Source organism: Drosophila willistoni, assembly GCF_018902025.1.
Source record: "Drosophila willistoni isolate 14030-0811.24 chromosome XL unlocalized genomic scaffold, UCI_dwil_1.1 Seg141, whole genome shotgun sequence".
Lineage (NCBI taxonomy): Eukaryota > Metazoa > Arthropoda > Insecta > Diptera > Drosophilidae > Drosophila > Drosophila willistoni.
Window position 1 is genome coordinate 1,249,012 of NW_025814052.1, and position 22,508 is coordinate 1,271,519.

The following is a 22,508-nucleotide window of genomic DNA, read 5'->3' on the forward strand; positions in this document are numbered from 1 at the left end:
TCCAGATAAATCGAATTTTCAACTGGTAAAGACCAACCCTAACCTAATTTGGTTTAACTAGTTAGTTTAACTAAGATAGAAGACCCAAGTTATGTAAAAAGACAATCGATCAATCAGAATCAACATGGAATGTATCTTTATTTTTAATAGGCTTAATTAAATAAATAAGGAAAATAGAATCTCAAAAATGTGGTTATGTGTTATGCAGACAGAAAGAGACGGAGGGAATCAAGAGATTAGGTTACATAAGGCAGAACAAAACATTTGCAAAACTACAAATTGAAAAATGTGCCATAAAATTAAATTAAATAAAACACACGTAGATGGAAATGAAAACCGAAAACACACACACACACACACACACACACACATAGACATCAACCGTTTTAAAACCAAATTAAAATGTGTCCATGATGAAAGGGTTAAAAATCTTCAATCACCTTAACTTTAAAAACAAATTTTAATTAAAGAATTCGACTTCTAACTTAATCAAAAATCAAATGTTCTCTTAATCTTTAAAATCTACTAAAATCATTGAAAAATTTAAATTAATCTCTAATAAAACTTTTCGACTTGGGTTCTTGGCTTTAATTGCAACTGATTATACACAAATACATATACACAAGTTAGCTTAACTAACATGTATATACATACATATACCTAGTTTTATGAATAATTCTAGCATAAAGGCCAAACAAATTTGTAATTCCTTACATATTTTTGGTTGGCTTTAATATTGGGGGTTAAAGTTTTTCAACTTCTTTGGCATCATCCCCTGCATACGTTGAGTTTCACATTCCTTTCGAAGTGCTTTAAAAACCAAGTAAATAACCCAACAAAGGAGAAGGGGGGGGGGGGAGGTTGAGGGAGGTTGGTTGACGGGGGATGATGCTGCAGTAAACAAGCACAAACAAAAAAAAAAAAAGGAGAAGTAAAGAAGAAGTAAAAAATGCGCCACAAAGTTGCAGCATCGAATAATTAAAACTTGCCACAGCTTAAAAATACTTTTCTTTTTTCTTTCTCCTTTCATTTTTGTCTATTTTGTTCTTCTTGTTTGCTTCCAGTTTCATTTTGTTGTATTTTATGTTTTGTTGATGAACAATTTTTAAGCCACGAAGAATGAATTGAGATGGCACAGAGAGGAGGCAGGGAGAAGAGGAGTCAGTGAGAAGGTGAGAGAGAGGGTGAGGGAGGTACGGGAATTCTATCCATGTACTGTTATGTGCGCAATATACTTTTCCCATACATCTCCTATATATGTATGTATGCAACACGCACACAAACAGCATCCTTCTTCTTGGCCTCCACCACCCCCCATACAAAAGCAGCCAGCCACGCCTTGCTCCAGTGTATGCATGTGTGTATGTGTGTGTGTGTGTGTGGCATATATAATAATGAAAAACTAACAGAGATGAGAGCTGCACACACACACACACATAAACACAGACTATATACTCGTATATATGTATGGTATATGTGGGTAGGTAGAATAGAAGGAAAACGAAAAAAAAACAGCCACTAGACCGACCCGACCGCTTCTTCTTCTTCTTCTTCTTCAACCAACCTCCCGCCCATTCACACAGGTCTCTCGTCCTGGGGCACACTAAAATGCAGAGCAACTGTGGAAGGAAACGGTACATAGATGAAGAAGAAGAACAAGAACAAACAACAAAAAAAAAAAGAGTCCAAAAAGAGAAAATAGCAAACGGTGTCTGCCTACTACGGCTACTTCTCGTTTGTATTGCCTGCCTTAACCTGCTCCTGCTCTTGCTCCTTCTCCACCCACTGCTCCACCACTGCTCCCCCTCGACCCACGCTTCGCACTTTTTCTTTTCTCTCACTCTCTCTGTCTCTCCCTCAGCTAGTCGTCTCTCCTTTTCAGTATTTCTCTTTTCTTTTCTGCAGTGCAAAAATGTTATTGATTTTTGTTTTGGTCTTTGGGCATAGAGAGAAGAGAGAGGTGAATGGGAGGTAGGAGAAAAGTTAGTAAAGTCGGTAGGGAGGGAATTTCGGATGGTCATGCCTTGCCTTGTTAGGAATCCCCCCCGAGAGTAATCGGAGAATTATGCGACGAAGTCGATGGAGGGCAGAGAAAAGCACGGGGAGAGGATGAAGTTGTCGCCGCCGCCGCCGCCGCCATGGCTGATTATTATACTTCACCTCGTGTTCGCCTTTTAGGCGCAAAACTTTTTACGAGGACAACGACGAGGACGACTAGAAGAACGCCAAGATGAAGGATAGGCTAGGGCAAGGGGGATGGGGATGGGCGGTCATGGGGAAACATTGTGTGGGTGAGAAGAGGGAGCATCGAGGATGTGGAGGAATGTAGTACATAGATGGGAACTTTAAAAACAAACTTTATGACTTGTCTCGCCCATCCCCCCACCGCCCCTCCCTGTCTTACTCTGGTTTCGTCCCTACAACAACAATAACAACGAATAACGTACGTTTCCTCTTGTCGCTCATTTTCATCCTCATCCTCCTCCTAATTCTAGTATTTCGCCGCTGTTCGTTGTCCTGGCTTGTCTGTGAGCCATTAAATTTGCAATGTGCCCGGCGGCTTGGGAAATTTAATTTGTGGTTGATGGCCGAGACAAGCCGAAAGCCAAAATCGAAAGATAGAAAGAGACATGATAAAAGTAGAGTACTTGCTAAAGGGAACGAGAAGGAGAGAAAGGGAGGAGCAAGACAAGACGTTTTGGGTAAGGGTAAAGCAAATAAGATGGGGGTCAGTCGTCGGCATACAGCTGATGATGTTGTTTCGCTCCTTGTCCTCCTCCTCCTCCTCTTCGCTACAAAAGAAAAGCCGAAAATGGTGAAATAAGGTCTCATCTCTTTCTTTCTCTCTCTCTCGTCTCTTTAAAGGAAAACTTCAAAGAAACTTCATTAGGTTAACATAAAGACGACATACACAACAACAATAATAAATGAGAAAATCAATAATTGAAAAATACTTTGCTGGAAAATGAATGTGTCTTTGACTACGTCTTGAGGTGCTTTCTATTTTAATTTGAGCACTTCAATGACTTTTGGTCTCCCAGGATAAGAATTTCATCAATCGAAATCACTTTCACTGCATCTGCATCCTTATCGAATCTATATTTGTTCGATTCAATCTACGTTTTCTATCGCATCTTTAACAAAATCGATTTCTGGGTTGAACAAAATTTTGTTATCTCTATCGTATGTGGCTTATCGAACTTCTATTGATTTCCATATTCTTCATTAATGTCTATGTTCTCTAACGAATCTTGTTATCGATTATGCATCTAATCTATGTTATCTCCATTGAATCTGGGTTATCGAACCCTTATTGAAGATATATTCTCCATCGATTTTTATGTTCCCCAACGAATTTTGTTATCGATTCTCTATTAAAGCTATTATATTCTCCATCGGTTTTATCTTCTCTCTCACTATTACGTTCTTTTTTAAATTAAAGTTTTCCAACGGTTTTATGTTCTCCATTGAATCTATTTTTTTAATGAAGTCCATCCATGTTCTCTATAGTTATTTCCCAATTATTTTGTCGTCATATTTGGAAGACATTTCCCCCATTGCTAAGGCTTTTCTTTCCCTCACTCATATCCACGATTTGTTGTTTATCTCACATCTTGCTGTTAGCTCTCATTAATATCTTTGTTGCTTTAAGGAACCAAGGTCTCCTCTCTTCCATATATATCTCTTTATTTATTGTTATTGCGAGTGTATTATACATATATGTACATTGTAAATATTAAACATTGTGTATACATATTGTACAATACGACAAAATCGGTCGTCCCCACAATGCATTACGCATCAGACATACATACATACATACATTCATATAACATATAAATATACACACAGCAGGTTGTGTATTACTTATAGTACCCCTAAAACCTACTATTACTTATCTAGTTTCCAATTGAATTTAGTTGATAATGTTGTTGTTATTCGTGAATGTATGTAGAAAGATAAGAGAACCGCTCCTCTCTACAAAAAAAACCTTTGTCCACATAATTGGTCTATAAATAAATACACCTGTTTAGATTACTCTTCCGTTTGGGCCTTCTTCAATTTACGAAAGTTACACAAAAGACAACAAACTCTTATCATTCTAATCTTTGCGTAGAACGTGCAAATTTTAGTCAAATAAGTAAATATACACACACACACATGTATGATCTCTTAAGTAATTAAAGTTAGTTGGAAGGACACAAAAGTGTTGACAAAATTAAAGTTAATATTCGTAATGCAATGCAATCATCAATCAAATAGACAATCAATGAACTTTGCTTGCTACTCCTTACTACTCATATTGTTGTTGTTGTTGTTGTTGTGGTTTTTGTTTACTTCTCACCCCATTCACATTCCCCCACCCCCATCTCCTTCGATACGTTGTTGAATATTATTGAGTTAAATAATGCAAAATTTGCATTCGCACATTTCCTATTTAGTAGTTCAATATATACACAATATATGTATATATATATATTGGTTGAGAGGTATATAACCTCCTAACTAGTTAGTTATCGGTCGCTTTCTCTCTCTCTCTCTCTCACTTTTGAATTCTATACCTTGTCAGACTTCCACCTGACGCAAACAAAATAAGCAACCACAATCAAACTGAGTGAGTGAGTCATCATCATCATCAGTAACAACAACAACAACAACAGCCACACAAAGATTATTATTAATTTGTTACGATGGGCGGGCGTAATTCCACTCGACTACCATATATACATATAGATACATATATATATGTAGGTATATACATACATATGTATATAATGGTATACCCACAAGCAATAGTGTTGTCTGTGCTATTTAGAGATAGAATGTTGAAAATGTTTCCGTGTCTAATTACATTTTGCAGTCATTTACCCTACACCCAACCCCCTCGCCGTCCTCCCTCCTCTACTTACCTACCCCACCTACCTACCTATACTTCCGCCAACCTCTACCTACCTCTTTTTTCCTCTTTAGAGCCAAGCTCTCGAGTGGTGTAATAATTGACAGACGACTGACTAACCGACTAGCAATTCTAATTGGCTGGAACCAACCACAGAGAAATTAAAAACATTATATACAGCACAACAACACGATCGTGTTTTGGATCTAGAAAAGCTATTTATAATCTCATCTCTTGTGTTTTGTTGACCTTTTAACATTAAAACATTTAAAAACATAGAGACACGGCAATATCAAAGGTTTTTAAATATTTATTATAAGTCGTCGTGTCTCTGGACCATAGACTTTTGTTTGTTTGTTGATGAATTACTAACAAAATTTGAATACAATTTTAATAATGATTTCTTCCCTTTATTTATTCAGACTTGGCTTCACTTAATTTTGTGTAGTTTTAGTATTGAAATTTCATCCGTTTTATGGCATTTTTGTTTACCAGTTTCGGTTTTCGATTTTTTTTCGTCGCGTTTTTTTCTCCCTTGCGCAGCTGTTTTTACAGCTGTTTCCAACGGTAGTCAGCAATTTGCCCATTGTTTGAGCTGTTGTTGTTGATCTCCCTCTCCCTCTCTCTCTCCCTGTCTCCTATCCCTCTCTCTCTCTCTATTATTAAGTTTATTATTATTATTATTATAGTGTTGTTGTTGTTGTTCGTTGGTTGAACATTGAGGGTAGCATGTGCATATATGTACATATATACATTTTTCTTGTCTTTTCCCATTAGCACACAGTAAGCAAAAAAAAAAAAATAACTGAAATGTCCATCAAGGAAAACAGCAAAATAATAAGCAAGTGAAAGAAATATATCGTATTATCTGTATATATAATTGCAGCCACATCAGCGTAATACAAGGAAGGCAGAGACATATGATATTGATAGATAGCTGCTAAAGGGGAGGGGGATACGAGACAAAACAGAAGGGGGAGAAGAAAAAACAGTGGGAATGAACTTAATCAACCGACAAAAAAAGAAAAAACAATAATTTTTTAATGGAATTTCAAATAAGAATATTACATTTTTTAGAAACTTCTTTCAGCCTTTTCAATGAAATTCGCATTAGTTAATATTTAACATTAAATTCTAATGCAATTGTTTTGTTACTTTAAATTCTCAAATACTTATGGGCGGAAAGGCTTTTTGTATTTTAAATCATCACACACAAAATTTTAATCATTTTTCAATTATTTCCATATACCAAAAGCATCGACACATGCCCAGAATCCCTGTCATTCCGAATCGTTACATTTTGCTATGCATTCCATTGAAAATATTTCTCTTTAACACGTTTGGATTCACTTTTTTTTTATACCCTTGCAAAAAGGGTATATTAATTTTGGTCAAAAGTGTGCAACGCATAGAAGGAAGCATCTCCGACCATATAAAGTATATATATTCTTGATCAGCTCGACGAGACGAGTTCAAATAGCCATGTCCGTCCGTCCGTCTGTCCGTCCGTTTGGATCAACGCAAACTCCTCCTAGACCGTAAGAGCTACAGAGCTGAAATTTTGCATGTAGGCTTGTATATACTGCAGGCGTTGTATATCTCGGATTCAGCCGGATCGGATCACTATATCATATAGCTCCCATACAAACGTCAAAGTCACGAACTGTGACTTTTCTCAATAACTTCTTTATTTTCTGAGCTTTTGTCGTGAAACTTAATATTGGTAAGTTTATTACAGTAAGTTATTATATAAACGACTCTGCCAAATTTGATTAAGATCGCGTGACTATATCATATAGCTCCCATAGGGACCGATCTTTCGAAAACAGTGACTTTTGTCAATAACTTCGTTACTTTTAACGCAAATGCTTTCAAATTAAACAATTCAAAGTCAGTTTAATATATCTGTTAATGACTGAGCCGAATTTGATCAAGATCGGGTAACTATATCATATAGCTCCCATAGGAACAATCGGTGGTGAACAGTGACTTTGATCATCGTTATTTGCCAAGCCGTTTTTTTCGCAAACATTAGACCTTTTACCCAAAAAACTTGCAAGGGTATACAAATTTTGACGCGGTCAAAGTTAGCCCCTGCCCTCTGGTTTTTTTTTTTACTAATGTCCATTAACTTTAGTAAATGTAAATTTCTTTATTTTCCCAATGAAATAAAACTTGATAGACAAATATCACTACTTAAATTGAGAATGTAGTCGGATGCCAAAGAGTTGATCCCGATCCCAATCGTTGCCTGTAAATGGATTCCACCCCACTGAGAATTCCATTAATGGCATTTTTCCAAGAGAAATCTTTTCAAATGGGTAACAATATTGAATAATATTTTTGATTTAAATGAAATAATTTCGAAATATTATCGAAAAAGTAATACTTTAAGTGTTTCAAAATAATTAGAAGGGAAGTGGGTTTATCTCAGCTCAAGTCTATGGCATATAAACACATATATTTGTAGATATATGCATTTATTTGCTGATTTTCCAACTGCGGACAACAGATACATACATCTACAGATTTTTGGAAAAGGGTATCTCGAGAGAAACCAAAGCAAAACGCAAACAAAATTCCAAAGGCATGCAAATTTTCACATGAATCTGCGAAATGATGTCCCATGGTCCGGGCAAAGAAATAAAAAAAAGAAACACCAGCAAAACAAAAAACGTGGCAATGAGACTATCGGGGGAAAAAGAGGGCGGGGAGGAGCCCTCGTCGTTTCAGTGAAGGTAGGCCATGGATGGATGGCGATAGGAGAGATAGGGAAAAGGAAGGGGGGCTATGTGCGACGCGTTGGGGCCGCCTGTACATTGAACTTTTGCAAATACACACCACAAAATCGTAGCTCAATGTATTTCGAGGCCCTTTCAAGAGGCTTTGGTCGAAGGGCGAGAAGCACAGGCAAGGGGGGGGCGGTGGTTGTGGCGAATCTGTCTTTCTATTTTTTGTTGCTATTTCCGTACGATTTATGACAGCATTTCGTTTTGAAATTAACTGCCATGAAAGTTTCATAAACAATTGGCAGATGGAACACGAATAGAAGGTGGGCGGGCCTACTCCCCTTCCCCCCCACTCCTCCCTTCCCTTTGAGTTTTCCCAAGCTCTCCCCCTACCTAAAAAAAAGGGCAGCTGCAATCGCTCTTTCATTTTTTGTTTTGCCAAAAGGGGCACAACAACAACAACAACAGGGAAAGACGCAAATGTTTGTATTTACATATATCTAATCAAAGTCAATATACGTATATATATATAAGAATATATGTATTTTTTCATGTGGCCTCTACACCAATGTCCCTATCGTTGCACTGCCAATCTAATCATCAAAAGAATAAAAAAATAAAAATAAATAATTATAAAAAAATTGTTATCAGCTAGTGTGGGAAAGTGTACTTGTGTGTGCCACCCACTGTGTGTGTGTGTGTGTGTTGTAGGAACGTGACACTGTTCAGACTCATTATTTATCAAATCGATAGGCTGGCTCTTTTAATCGATTAAACAATTATGAGGGGTAGGTGAGGCATATTATGTGCATACATACATACATATATACATATATATTTATACAACAGACATTCATTGATAACACACGCTGCTTGCTCATGGACGAATGAGAAAAATCGAGGTACGGGGTGGGGGTGGGGCAAGGCAAAGAGTTGTTCACTTATCAAACACTGTTTTTTTTTTCCCCTAAGCAAAATTTTAGTCAAGTCATTGTCGTCGTTTACACTTTGTCGTTTCTTATCGATGATTTATAAGTGTTTTGGCACAAAGGTCAAAACAAAATGAGAATTTTGCCGGGTTCACACACACACACACACACAAATACAACGCAGTCTATATACTCTTGGCAGCCATTCACTAATGTCCTATTTGCTATAGTAATCCGTTAACAACCACTTTCAAGTAATTCTACTGACTATACATTCCCATGAGAATCTTTAATATAAAGAAATTCAATTCAAGAGTTTCAAACTAAACACAACAAAAATTAAATAAATACATGTACAAATATAATGTATACATATGTATATATTTGATAATTATGAAATGATGATGTCTCGCCATCTGTTGCTAGCAATAATCTAACAAATGATCTTCTAGCTAGGAAGACTGACTTTAATGGACTTATATGATTAAAGTATATATGTTCTTATGCATTATTTAATCAAAATTTATAAAGATTTTCCATTACTTTAAGTTTTTTATACATAGTGCAAGTTATTTTATTTACATTTGCCTTATAAATGCATTGATTAGTTATCGATTAAAGGCAATATGTTAAGTATTGACAGGTTTAGAAACCACTTTATATATCAACATTTAAGTAGTTCAAGAGACAAATTATCAAAAATTTCCTTCATCTTCTTTTTCAAAAATCTGAAACTGTCTAAGAAAAAAACCAGAGGGCCGGGGCTAACTTTGACCGCGTCAAAGTTTGTATACCCTTGCAAGTTTTTTGTGTAAAAGGTATAATATTTGCGAAAGAACGGCTTAGGAAATAACGAACATATTGATCAAAGTCACTGTTCACCACCGATTGTTCCTATGGGAGCTATATGATATAGTCGCCCGATCTTAATCAAATTTGGCACAGTCATTAATAGTTATGCTAAACTGAGAAATATAAATTTTTATGACAATTGCTTCAAAAGTAACGAAGTAATTGACAAAAGTCACTGTTTTCGAAAGATCGTTCCTATGGGAGCTATATGATATAGTCACCCGATCTGATCAAATTTGGCAAAGTCGTTTATATGTGTAATTAACTCACCAATATTAAATTTCACGACAATAGCTCAAAAACTAACGAAGTTATTAAGAAAAGTCACTGTTCGTGACTTTGGCGTTTGTATGGGAGCTATATGATATAGTGATCCGATCCGGCTGAATCCGAGATATACAACGCCTGCAGTATATACAAGCCTACATGCAAAATTTCAGCTCTGTAGCTCTTACGGTCTAGGAGGAGTTTGCGTTGATCCAGACGGACGGACGGACGGACGGACGGACGGACATGGCTATTTGAACTCGTCTCGTCGTGCTGATCAAGAATATATATACTTTATATGGTCGGAGATGCTTCCTTCTATGCGTTGCACACTTCTGACCAAAATTAATATACCCTTTTTGCAAGGGTATAAAAAAAACGCTCTAAACTATATAGACTCTGATGACTGTTTAGTTAGTTAACTCTTGGACTCTAAGATAATGGATGAGTATTTCATAATTTTTAAAGTGCAAGCAATCTAAAAAGTCTCGCCCTTATTTGGTTCATGTAAATGAACATACATATGTTTGTAAATCTCTTAATTTCAGCCCAGGTTTAAATACTTTAGACCCTAACTAAAGTTAAGTTTCACACGGAAAGACCCCTTCACCCCAATGACTCATTCCTATAAGAAGAGCAGAGCAGGAGGAGGAGAAGGGAACATGACGAGTTCACTGGAAACTATTATTGCAATTAAATCAAAGTGAATGAGAATGTGTGGCATATATTAACTAAAAAGGTTTTAAATTGTTATTAATATTGTTTCTTGCTTGTGAATGACACATACATATGTACATACATATATATGTACGTGTACGTGTTCCATCTACCTACACATACATACAAGCATATGCATAAACTATTCATTTACCAAGACATATGTATGTATGTATGTAGATATGGCAATGGTATTCAAAAGTTATGGTAGAATTGTCCATGACTCAGAGACGGCTATGAGCGTGTGTTTTAACTGTTATTGTGTATTTGCATTTATCCATCTATCATTTGATTACTGAGTGACTGACTGACTGGCTGACTGGCGGCCAGCTCATTCACTTATTCAGTCAATCATTCTCTGCTAATTGAACTGCCAACTCCTAACATCTCCTCCTCCTCCTTTGGTGGTTCCTTGACCGTACGAACATCGCTCCCCAAACCCCTACACCCACGCCACCCCCCGCCAACCCTTCATCGTTTTCCTTCACTGTGCTGCCTACCCCAAAAAAGCGCATTGTCGTTTCTTGACGTTGTCATTGGTGTCAGCGTCGCAGTCAACATCAGCTTTGGCTTTGGCGTCGTCGCCGTCGCCGTCGTCGTCGTCCGGTCGTTGTTCAGTGCAAACTTGCAGTTGAAGGTGATTTCATAATGAGCCTCCTCCTCCTTCTTCTTCTCCCTCCACCTTCGCTGCCGCCGCCGGTTTTCATCTATGTCTCTTTAGTTTCTCTCTCTCTCGCTCTCTCTGTCTCTCTCTTACGCTCTCTATCTATCTATCTATCTAACGTCTATTTATCTCTACTCACACTCTCTGAGGCCGCTGTACTTTTTGCATTGTTGCTTTTATAAAAATAGAGGCTGCTGTCGCCGTCGTCGTCGCCGTCGCCGTCGTTTGTCGTTTGTCGTTGTCATTAATTATACTTGGGGCCAGTTGCGGCTTTTCTTTTTCATTTCATTTTATTTATTTATTTTTTCCTTTTTTGTTTTCTTGTTTTTTTTTTTTTACTTTGTGTTTTGCTATTTTTGTTTTTCTTTAATTATATTTCATTACGTATTATGTATGTTTTCTTTTGATTTTCTTTGATGTCAACAGCAGCCAGAGTAGCAGTAGCCTACTCGTGTGCCATTGCTCCCCCCGGGGGCCAGTTTCCCCACCTCCTACCTCACCTCCTTGCCTATTTCCCTCCCCCCCTTTTTAGCGAAGAAGTGCACATGCTCAATGCGATTTACAATTGAGGTAGGTCGAGCATTGAGCATTGCGGGAGACGTAACTAGGAGGAGATGATGATTCTCAGGTTGATCGATTAAGAACATAGAAAAATTCTTGAAAAATTAACATTAACTGACTTTTCAATCAGACAATTTGTATTAAGATGGATTCCTGTGTGTGGGGGAAATTTGTGTTGCATTTAGATTCAATAGAAGATACATAAGTATGTAGGTATATGTTCATAGTCACAGTTCAGATATGTACATATGTATGTATGCATGTACATTTACATCTTTTGGACGTTTCCGTATCCTTCCGAATCGTTTGGGAATCGGAAATCTAAATCGAAATCTGTATGTAACTTGGAGGAGGTATATAAGCCCCTTCATTTTTCATAACCCCCGTTGGGGTTGTTTTAGGGCTTACAAGGGAGAAGGAACTAGACATTTTCTGAATCGCATAAGGAATAACTTAATATGACTTTTGCCTGTCCTAATGATAGAGTGAGAGAGAAACATCGGTATAATCCGATTGTCGTCTCTTTTTTAAACAATTGTTGTGATTAATATAAATACATATGTATACAATATACAAATATAAATATTGTTCTTTGGCGCCCCCTTTTTAACTCAACCTAGCGATACGCTACTGAATATAACATTTGCATATGCATTTTTACTTATGTATGTATGCATGTCTGTATATCGTTATCGATATTTGATAGGCAGCTGACACATGCATTTCTCTTTCTCCGTTGTTGTTGTTGTTGTCGCTTTAACTTATTGCTGTATTAACAATTATTTAATTATTATCATTTTGCAGCAAGTGCAAGTGCATTTACATACACGACACACACATACACACACACAAAGCACACTGTGAGATAGAGAGACACGACACAACATACATACATACATACATATGCACTCACACATACCAACACATTTTTAATCGCTTTCGAACGGTCAAGGTTGCAAAATATTTAATGAGTCAAATGCGAAGCGACTGACTACGTTGACGATGATGATGACGACGACGACGACGACAGCGGCAGCGGCAGCGACGTCGCGTCACATAGCATCGCATTGGTTTTTTGCCTTTGCGCTATCAGCTGGCAACTGCGCAGTCAGCGTTGACTTTTGCCGCTAATTTTTTTCTTTTTTTTTCATTTTTGTTTATCGACCGGCACAACGAGCACACACACACCCATAGAGAGCGAAAGAGAGAGAGAGAGAGAGCAAGTGAGAGAGAGAGAAACCACAGTTATTATGTCTATGCTTATTTTCTTTTTATCTATTGTTAGTTTATTTAAGTATGCGCAATTGTTGTTGATAGTCAACGACGGCGACAACAACAACAACTACATATAAAACAAATAAATCTAATCGTTTGTTTAAAATTATTTAATCTCCCATCCCCTCCTCTTCCCTTCCGTTCCCTTCCATTCTCTTGATAAACTATTATAAAGCGCTTCTTCACTCAAATGGATCTTTGGTCTTTCTTATAAATTATTTCAACTCAGAGCTAATGGGTGGGGGAAAAAAGGATGAGTTATTTCGAAAGTATGTATTCCTGGACGAAATTCATGGTAAATCCACTCCAGCCAATGTGGCCAGAACCTGCCTGAATTCCTGAATTTTAGAGTTTAAAAATACTTTAATTTCATTGTCTTGTTCCAAAAATCCTTTGAAAATGAATTAGTTTTACGTTTTCTTATAAAATAAAGAGTTGACAAAAGTTTCTTTCTTTCTCTTCAGGACCCAATTAAGTCGTTCTTTAGGCCCCGGCCCCCCACACCCCAGTCGAGGCGCATTCATTTTTCATAAATAAGTAGTCCTGCATTTGGAATTACTTTACAGGATTCTCTTTACGTCCCTTTTTTGAGTAAGATTTTCAATTTGTCTGCCCAAGAAGAATCTCTATCTCTACCTTTGTGTTTATGTCTGTTTGCCAGGTAAATTTTTCGTTCCTGGCAATTTCTAGAATCTACATGATGATGATGGTTTTTTTTTTTCAACTTTTTGTTTATTCTAGACAAATATTTGTTAAAAACAGGAAACGCTTTCAACACAAAAGTTGAAATTTAGTAGAGATACAAACAAAAAGTATACAAATATATTTCTGGCCTTTATAATAATCAAGTAGATACACATACAAATGTATAGAAAACACCATGGGCTAGCTGCTAGCTCTTTCTCTCGGTGGACTCCTGTGACATTCTAATGAAGTTTAATTGCCACTGCCACCAACCAACCAACCAAGTAGCCAACTGTTTTCATTCTCATAGTAGGCAATAATCATTCCACCAGCTGCTGCTGCTGTCGACCGACCATTAAATGTCCATTAAAACAATAACCCAAGTCAAACTAAAGAAGAAAGGAGGACGGGAGAAGGAGAAAGAAAGTATTCGATGTGTGTGTTCGTTGAATATGGGGGAGGGGGGGAAAGAGAAGGTTAAGAATTGCTTTTCAATCAATTTTCGATTCAAAAACACACACACACACACACACACACACACACACAGAGAGAGAGAAAACCACAAATGGTCACAAATAATTATTAGATATACCCATTCATATATCCTCCAGTCCTTAGTCATGATAGCCCCAACGACTTTGGTTATTTATGCATAATTTCCCTTAGGACCCACTAGGGGGTCCCTGGTCACTTTATGCCTGCAATTTGATTGGAAATCTGGACTAACTTGGCCCTCCTCTTCTACTTGGTTTATTTTTAATCATTTATTAATCAATAATCACCAACATTTACGTCAATAATTATCGTAGTTAATAATACAATCATCAAATTTGATGTAATAAAACTTATAAGTACCTAAAAATTGAGCGACAACTCTGATTATTGATCGGGTTTATGCCCTTTTAGATGAAGAAGACAAGTTTCCAGAAGAAAATGTGGGATGGGGATGGGACTGCTGTCTCGTCATCATTTTAGAATTATCATCAATTTGACATTTGGTGCGATAATGATGACGACGACGACGTCGACAGGCGGTCTCTTTCTGTTTCGCAAAATGATGACCTTTTACCCCTGCCATGATAGAGTGCAGCACGCAACGACCAGTCCCAGTCATTGGTTGCCTCCTCCTCTTCTTCTTCTTCTTCTTTATTACATTTTGCTCTATTCTCATAATTTAGACTTTCCTCCTCCTTTCCCCGGGTGGCCCACCCCTTTTCTTGTCCTACTATGTGTACTATGTAAAGCCATTTCTTAGCTTCACTAATTGCTGTCATTCAAGAGGCGATACTCTTGTTGTGATTGTTATTGTTGTTATCCTTTGCTTTTGTTGTCATTGTCATCATCATCATTGTTGTCGTTGTTGTTGTTGTTGTTATTGTGGCAGGTTCGTCAATAGTGTCAAATTACGTATAACTATTTCTACTAAAGACCAAACGAATATGTCCCTAAATAAGGACGTTTTCTTTTTTTAGTGATGCACTATGTATAAGGAAGGATATGCAATATAGTTTCTTGTTGTTTGGTTACTTCATTGATCCGATCCTCCTCCTCCTCCTACTTTTTCCTTTCCTTTCCTTCCCCAACTTGGTTCGTTTCATTTTCTCTTCTATTTTTGCCATTGCCATTGTGTCGTTTTCTACCTTTTGACAACCGACTGCGTTCTTCACTTTGAACATTTTGTGTTCATTTATGTTTGTGTGTGTGTGTCTGTTTAACCGCAAAATCTGCCAACAATAAAAATCTCATCGTCATCATCATTATCATCTACTCATCAATGATCATTGCGGTCTGTTGGTCGATTCGTCGGTTGGTTGGTTTGCCTCTTGTTACGTTTTCCGGGTTAGTTTTACCATCTATTTCTTCTCCTTATTTCTGCTTACTGACTAAATACAATAACAACAACAATAATAATAATAACACACAACTCTTAGCTACAAAAAATATATTAATAATCATTATGTTGATTATGAAACACATCACATCAAAATAATTAAGTGTATATGTTGCGGCGTCGCATCGACTTTGATATTCCATGCAAGTGAAAAATACATAAACCCATCTTCCATCTTGCTCACTCTCATATTTCTCATATGAAAAAGTGCAATTTGGCGCCGTCAACCGTCAATTTCAATCAAATGGATGGGATAAGTTTTATTAAATTTGAAACAACAAACTTAATTACATGAGTCTATGTAGCAAATTTAGTGGCTCTAGCTTCTTTAGATTAGCTCATATATATATAGCTCATTGCTGGGATTGAAAAAGCTTCCTTCTGCCTCTTAGAGATACAATTTGTCTATTTTAATATACCGTTTTAAGCTATATATGTGCATGGTATTAAAATTCATAACATTTCCGCAATTGACTCTTGTTGTTTTCAAGGGCGGACGCGCCATGGAATAATCCAAGTAGATATCGTCCTACTCGACATTTTCCCCCATTTTTTGGTTACACTTAATAACTGGCTAAAACTATCTATACACTATGATTATATTTTGGCGTGGTGTAATTTATCTATTTCAATTACTTGTCTATTCAATTTTGTTGTCAATCTGTTTCAATTCATTCCCTTTCGACAGAAATACTAATATTTGATTGTCTACAATAAACATGACTCAATACCTTAAAGAAAAATCTGAGTCACACTTTGTAGTAAAACCTTCCAAGTTAGGTGGGGGGTGTTGGGGGGTCTAAGAGGGGGCAACAACAGTCGCAAGTTCCTTACCCTATTTTATACGATATAAATTTGGAACTTTTGGCAACAAGTGGAACTGACTCATTGACTGACTACTGAGTCTCTAAGAAGTAGTAATGGGTATTATTCGTCATTTCTATATAATTTCTTGCATGCCAAGAAATGACTTATAAAAATGCTCTTCAAAGTAAACAATTTCAGACTGTCCTGAGATCTGCATTTAAATTAATGATCAATAAGTAGTATCTACATATATTGTGATTTCGTTTTGTGGCTTACAAAGACCAGAAAGAACGTTATTTCACGGGATTATTTGCAGTCTTTTGGCAATTTTTCCCAACTCAAATGAACGTTTTTATAGCTATAGATCCGCCCGCCGTCCCACCACTAATAAATAGTACGCCCCCATAGCAAAATAATGTGGAAATCGGGAATGTTATAAATAGAAAAATTCCCATTCGAATTCATCTAATCATTCACACAAAGTCAAACAAAAAGTGATCGAAAGTAGACGGTGGGTAGTAGGTAGTGGGTGATGAGAGTGAGTGAGAGGATAATGTGGAGGGTGGGGGATGATGGGGAATATTTTCAATTCTTTTGGTTTTTATTACCTAGTTTCGTTTTTGTTTTGTTGGAAAATGTCTGGCAGATTAGCCATATACATACATATATACTAATGCACAACTTATCTCGCTGCTGGACTGGAATTTAGTCGAGAGAGTCGAAAAGAGGGGCAAGGAACATAAACAAGAGATTATCAGAAAGAGGAGTGTCGTGTGTGGGGAAGAGAAAGAGAGACCTTATCTCTCAGCAAACGGCGACGACGACATTGTCAATGGTCGTTGAATGCAAACAGGAAATGAGCTTGCTGCGGAAATTTATATAGGAGTCAAGGAGGAATCCAAACAAGAGGTGCGTCAAGGAGGAATCCAAACAAGAGGTGCGGCAAGGGGGGGCAGGGCAGGGCGTCTGGTCAGCCTATATTTACCCCTCCTCTATGTAGATAAAAATTTGTTTATATGTAGAAACTTACCTATGAATCGGTGATACACCAGCTGGCAGGCGTTGTTGATACGCAGACATATTTGCAGCCTGCTGCTGTTGTTGTTGTTGTTGTTGTTTTTGATGTTGCTGTTGTTGTTGCTTTTGCTGTTGTTGCTGATTTGATGCTGTTGCTGCTGCTGCTTGATGTAAATGAAGGGACGTTGGTCCATTATCAAGTTGCTGTTGTTGTTGATGTTGTTGTTGTTGCTGCTGCTGATTGCTGACAGCAACACGCTGATGTTGCTGTGGATGATGTTGCGGATGATGTTGCTGCTGCTGTTGTTGTTGATGATGATGATGATGTTGTTGTTGTAGCTGTTGCTGATGTTGCTGCTGCTGCTGTTGTTGTTGTTGCTGCTGTTGTTGTTGTTGTTGTTGTCCACCGTTTGTGGCGTTTGTTGTGGGAGGCGGAGCACCACCGACCTGCACTGAAGAGGAGCGTATAGCTGCTTCCATTTCATGCCGAACTCTTTTGGCTTAAACACTTGTTGTTGTGCTCAGAATGGATATAAGAACTAGAAGAAGCAGACGATGATGATGAAGAAGAAGAAGAATTGTTGCTGTTTGTTGTTGCTGCTGTTGTTGTTGTTATTGTTGTCGTCGTGTTGCTGTTATCACTGGGCTGCTCACACTTAACAACTAATTTGCACTGCGACATATTCTCTTCTCCCCTGCTCTTTCTCTGCCACACACCACACGCACACACTCCCCTTCACTTCTCCTCCTCCACGTCCTGGTCTTCGTCTTCTCTCCTTCACCAACAAACGCTTACGGTAATTTTCTTCTCTCTCGGTTGAATTTTTGTTTTTTCTTCAACTTTTTCTTTCTTTTTTTTGTTATTTAGGTTTTTTCTTCTTTAATTTTTATTTTATATTCTAATTTTATTTGACTTTACTTTTTTTCTTTTAGTTGTTGCTTTTGCTCGGTTGCAACAACAATGCGCTGCTGCATTTTCTTGATTTTTTCTATTTATTTATTTACACACATTTTGCAATTTTCTTTAACTATATATAACTATGATTATTTTTTATTTTTCTGCTTTTCTGTGGAATATAATGGAATTGGTTTTTTTTTTTAATTAATCTCACTTTACTCAACAAACTAAAACAAGCACATGAAAAAATTATTCACTTCTCTTTCACTCGCGTTAGTTTCAACGACCGTGTATGCATGTGTGTGTGTGTATATATATATATATATGTTTTGTGTATGTGTGTGCTTGCTGCATGCATGTGGATTATTTCTTTTTATTATTAATTTATAAATTTTCCATTAATTAACAACTTTGCACACTTTTTTTTTTTTTTGATTTGCTTTTCGTTTTTTTTTATAATTTTCGATTCGTTTTTCCACTTTTGCCTCTTGTCCTCTCTGCCACTTCTCGCCACCTCCTTCTCCTTTGCCTTCTCTTGCTCTGCGCTCTGATGTTCCACGCTAAGCCGCTTTATCGCTTCTCCTCTTCTTCGTCGTCACATCATTAGCACACAAATGACATTTTGAACAACAAAAAAAATAAATAAAATTATATATACATATATATATATATAATTTAACAACAAAAAAAAAAACAACAAAATTGTTACAAAAAAAAAAAAAAGAACCAGTTTCAGTTGTTACTGTTTGTTATCGCCACCTGCAAGAAAGAAAAAACATTTATTGATTAGTAATCAATGATAATGCCAATAAACCTTTCAATTTTTTATTCTTAGAAGATAACAAAAATAAAAACACACACACACACACTAATACAAAAGTCTCAAGTATGTGAAATCGAGTGCTTTATATATGCATACAGTGAGTTTAAAAAGTATTTGGTCCAAGTTGTATCTCTCAAGGAATGAGCGGGCTAACTTTGGTCACGCTGAAATTTGTATACCCTTCTAAACAACTCACACACACATCCACTAACCTAAGACGAAAAATATTAGGTACATATGTATATAGAATAGATATAGGATCCCCATAGAATGATATAGGAGAAATTTCCCGAAGAAAGGTTCTAAATTGCGTAAAAATCGGCTCTATAATTGATTAATCTGTTCTCAAATGACTAGGATAATCGTTTTTCAAAGATAAGAAAGTTATTGATCTTATCCTATATGTATTAGAGTTATACAATCTAATACAGCACAATCAAAGTTATTTATAAAACTCACTATTATTAAAACCTATGCTAAACAAATACATAAGTCTTTAATTTAAAGACGTTTGCTTGAAAAATAAAGAAGTAATTGATGATAATTATTGATGAGAGTATGAGATTTATATAATATAGTAATTCGATACGTCTGCATTCGAGATACATACATATATAGGTAAATAGAAAAATACAAATGGAAAATTTCAGCTAATCAGATAATCATAATGGAAAGAATCTCAGATTCGAGAGTTCAGTTACGAAACCCGAAACCCGATATACCAGATATGTATGTATGTACATATAATATTCTATAAAAATAAAAGTCAGTTTTGTTTACGAAACAAAAAAAAAATCTAATATCTGGATAAAGTAATTTTACTGCGTTTTAAGTTCATATTTCATTTCTAATTAGATGGACCGAACGATATGATTTCTCCTAATTGGACAAACTGAGTATGCATGCATGTGTGTGTGTAAGCCAATAGTTTATTTTGGGGCTGACCCTTTCGGTTTTAAATTAGATTACGGGCATTATTAAAGTGGCAAGCAATCTAAAATCAATCTATTAAATTCTATGTTAGGCCTACACACACACACACAATCAGAAGACCCACATGCATGTATGTTTGTTTACATGTATGCAAATACATATATGTACATACATCTATATCTACACATGTATGTATCATCATCATCATCAATAATAATAATATTCACCCACTCATTTATCATATTTCCCTTTTATAATGTATTAACCAACAAAAATCAGAAACAGAAACACACATTTGGAAGCAGTCGACGACGCTGCTTTATATGAAAATTGGCAACGTTGCAATCGGTCGGTCGGTTGGTCAGTCGCGGCCGCCACATGTGTTTTCATCTCTTTTTAGCTCCCCCCCCCAGCTCACCAACCCCTTCACAATATACTATTTTTTTTTTTTTGTTCGTTGTTTTTAATGAAAGCAATTAAACTGCAGAGCCACAAATAAATAAAAAGAAAAACACACACACACACACAACTGTTACATACACAACAACACAATATCTAATAGTAAATTAAATTCACACTACGAAAATTAAACAAAAATTGAATTGAATTAAAGGCAAAAGCAGCAGAGAAAATATAAAGAGTACAAGAAAGAGGGAAGGGGGGAAAAGAAAGAAAAAGCAACAACAGCAGAAAAAATTAAGCACGAAATTCCACACACACACACATACACTGTCAAATACAAGAGCAAAAAAAGGAAACGACGTCAGCAGGCAGAGAGCAGCCGAGAAGACACGTTGCCAAACTTCACACAGTTCACACACAAAGCAAAGAAGCAGCGCAGGCAACACAACAACAACAACACTACAACGAAATGTGAGAGAGATGGAGCGAATAAATGATATATGTGTATGTACAGCGATGGCAACGAAGTAGCAGCGGAGGCGAGGAGACAGAAGAAGAGAGTGAGTGAGAGAGAGCGAAACTTAAGCACGCGTAAGATTAAAGCAGCTCTACCCAAACAACCCAATGCGACGTTGACAATTTTCAGCAGCCAGAGCAGAGCAAACAAATTAATAAAAATAACAACACACGCAGACGTCGTTGAAAAAAAAATAAGAGAAAAATAAAAAAAAAAGAAACAAGCAAAGTCAGCAGCAGCGGCAGCGTTATAATAATAATAGCATAAAAAAAAACCCAACCAACTCGAAGCAAAAAGAAGAAATGAGCGAGAGAGCTGCTGCGCATATGCGGGAGCAAGAGAGAGAGAGAGAGACAACGACCGACTAACAGACCGACCGACACGGGTAAATGCATGGGGCAAGGGGTTACAGACGGAGGGGGAATGTTGAGCAAAAACAGAGAACAACAGTCAAGCCGGGCCAGGGCGAAGAATAGAGTCGATGGTAAGAGAGAGAGAGAGGAGTAAGGACAGGGAATGGAATGATTTGGAGGGTTGGTGGTGGGGGGGCAGCGATGAAGCAAACGCAAGCAAAGTTTCGTGTTCGGTTTTATGTGTGTTCGCGGAGCGGCGGGTGACGCAACAGCAAGTGCAAGGCAGCGCCGTTGGCAACACACACACACACACACATCTCCATATGTACACACACATACAAAGAAGGCAGACACAAAACTCGCAACGTCATAACGAGTCGCGTCACTTCGTCAAAACAACAAATCGACCGACCGACCGACCGTCCGACCGACAGACAGACAGTCGCTCGGTCGTTCATTCGACCCAACCGACAGTGACGTGCACACAAAAATTCCCCAGAGAGTTGAATGTTTTTCTCTCTCTCTGTGTGTGCTTGTTTGTGTCTGTGTTGGTGTGCAATAAAAAATGAATGATAGAATGAAGGAGAGTCAGAGAGATAGAGTGAGAGAGGGGGTGAGAAAGAGAGAGACGATTTTACCGCGCAGCTTTTTGTGTTGTTGGCTGCTGTTATAAGAAATACCCTAGAATTTACTTCTTGATCCTCGTCAAGTGTACTATTCAATATTTAGTTTTATTTTATTTATCCATATTAATATTAATCTTAAAAAAAAAATATTTTAAAAAACACCTTGAAAATTTCTGCACTAGTCTTAATACTAGCCCCTTCACCCACCACCATTTATCACATTTAATTTTTGATATTTTCTCTAAAACGGTATTAATCAAGTCTAGTCGATTGAAACAAAAACGAAACGGTGGCTGGCGGCAACGAAGCGAACGAACGCAAGGTGAAACACGTAAAAAGCCAGAAGAATGCCAGGCAGCAGCAATACAGACAAAGAGAGAGAGAGATAGAGAGAGGCCGAAGAAAGAGCGCGAGTGCGAGCGAGTTGAAGTAGCAGCAGCTGGGGCTCAGCTATACACAGAGAGTGAATAAGTGAGACAGAGAGAGAGAGAGGTGTATAATAATAATATTAATAATTGTGGAGCACACACACACATGCACTCACATACGTCTAAATAGCAGCGCATGCTTTTCAAGCTCTATGAGTGCGTGTATTATTTTGTGGGGGCGTTGGGACAGAGGGTTGGATGGGATATTGTATATGTATATGTATGTATATATAAGAGA

At 37.2% G+C, this 22,508-nt stretch overlaps 1 protein-coding gene across 2 annotated transcripts in view; it reads right to left on the reverse strand.

Moving 5' to 3' along the window:
- The window catches only part of LOC6648825, a 47,589-nt gene extending 30,182 nt beyond the window's left edge, over positions 1 to 17,407 (reverse strand). For both annotated transcript variants that reach the window (XM_023179254.2, XM_023179253.2), the window contains exon 1: positions 17,304 to 17,407. In XM_023179254.2, the coding sequence (XP_023035022.1) occupies positions 17,304 to 17,353 (50 nt within the window). In that variant the 5' untranslated portion in view covers positions 17,354 to 17,407. The remainder of the gene's footprint in view (positions 1 to 17,303) is intronic.
- Positions 17,408 to 22,508: the final 5,101 nt, after the last annotated feature.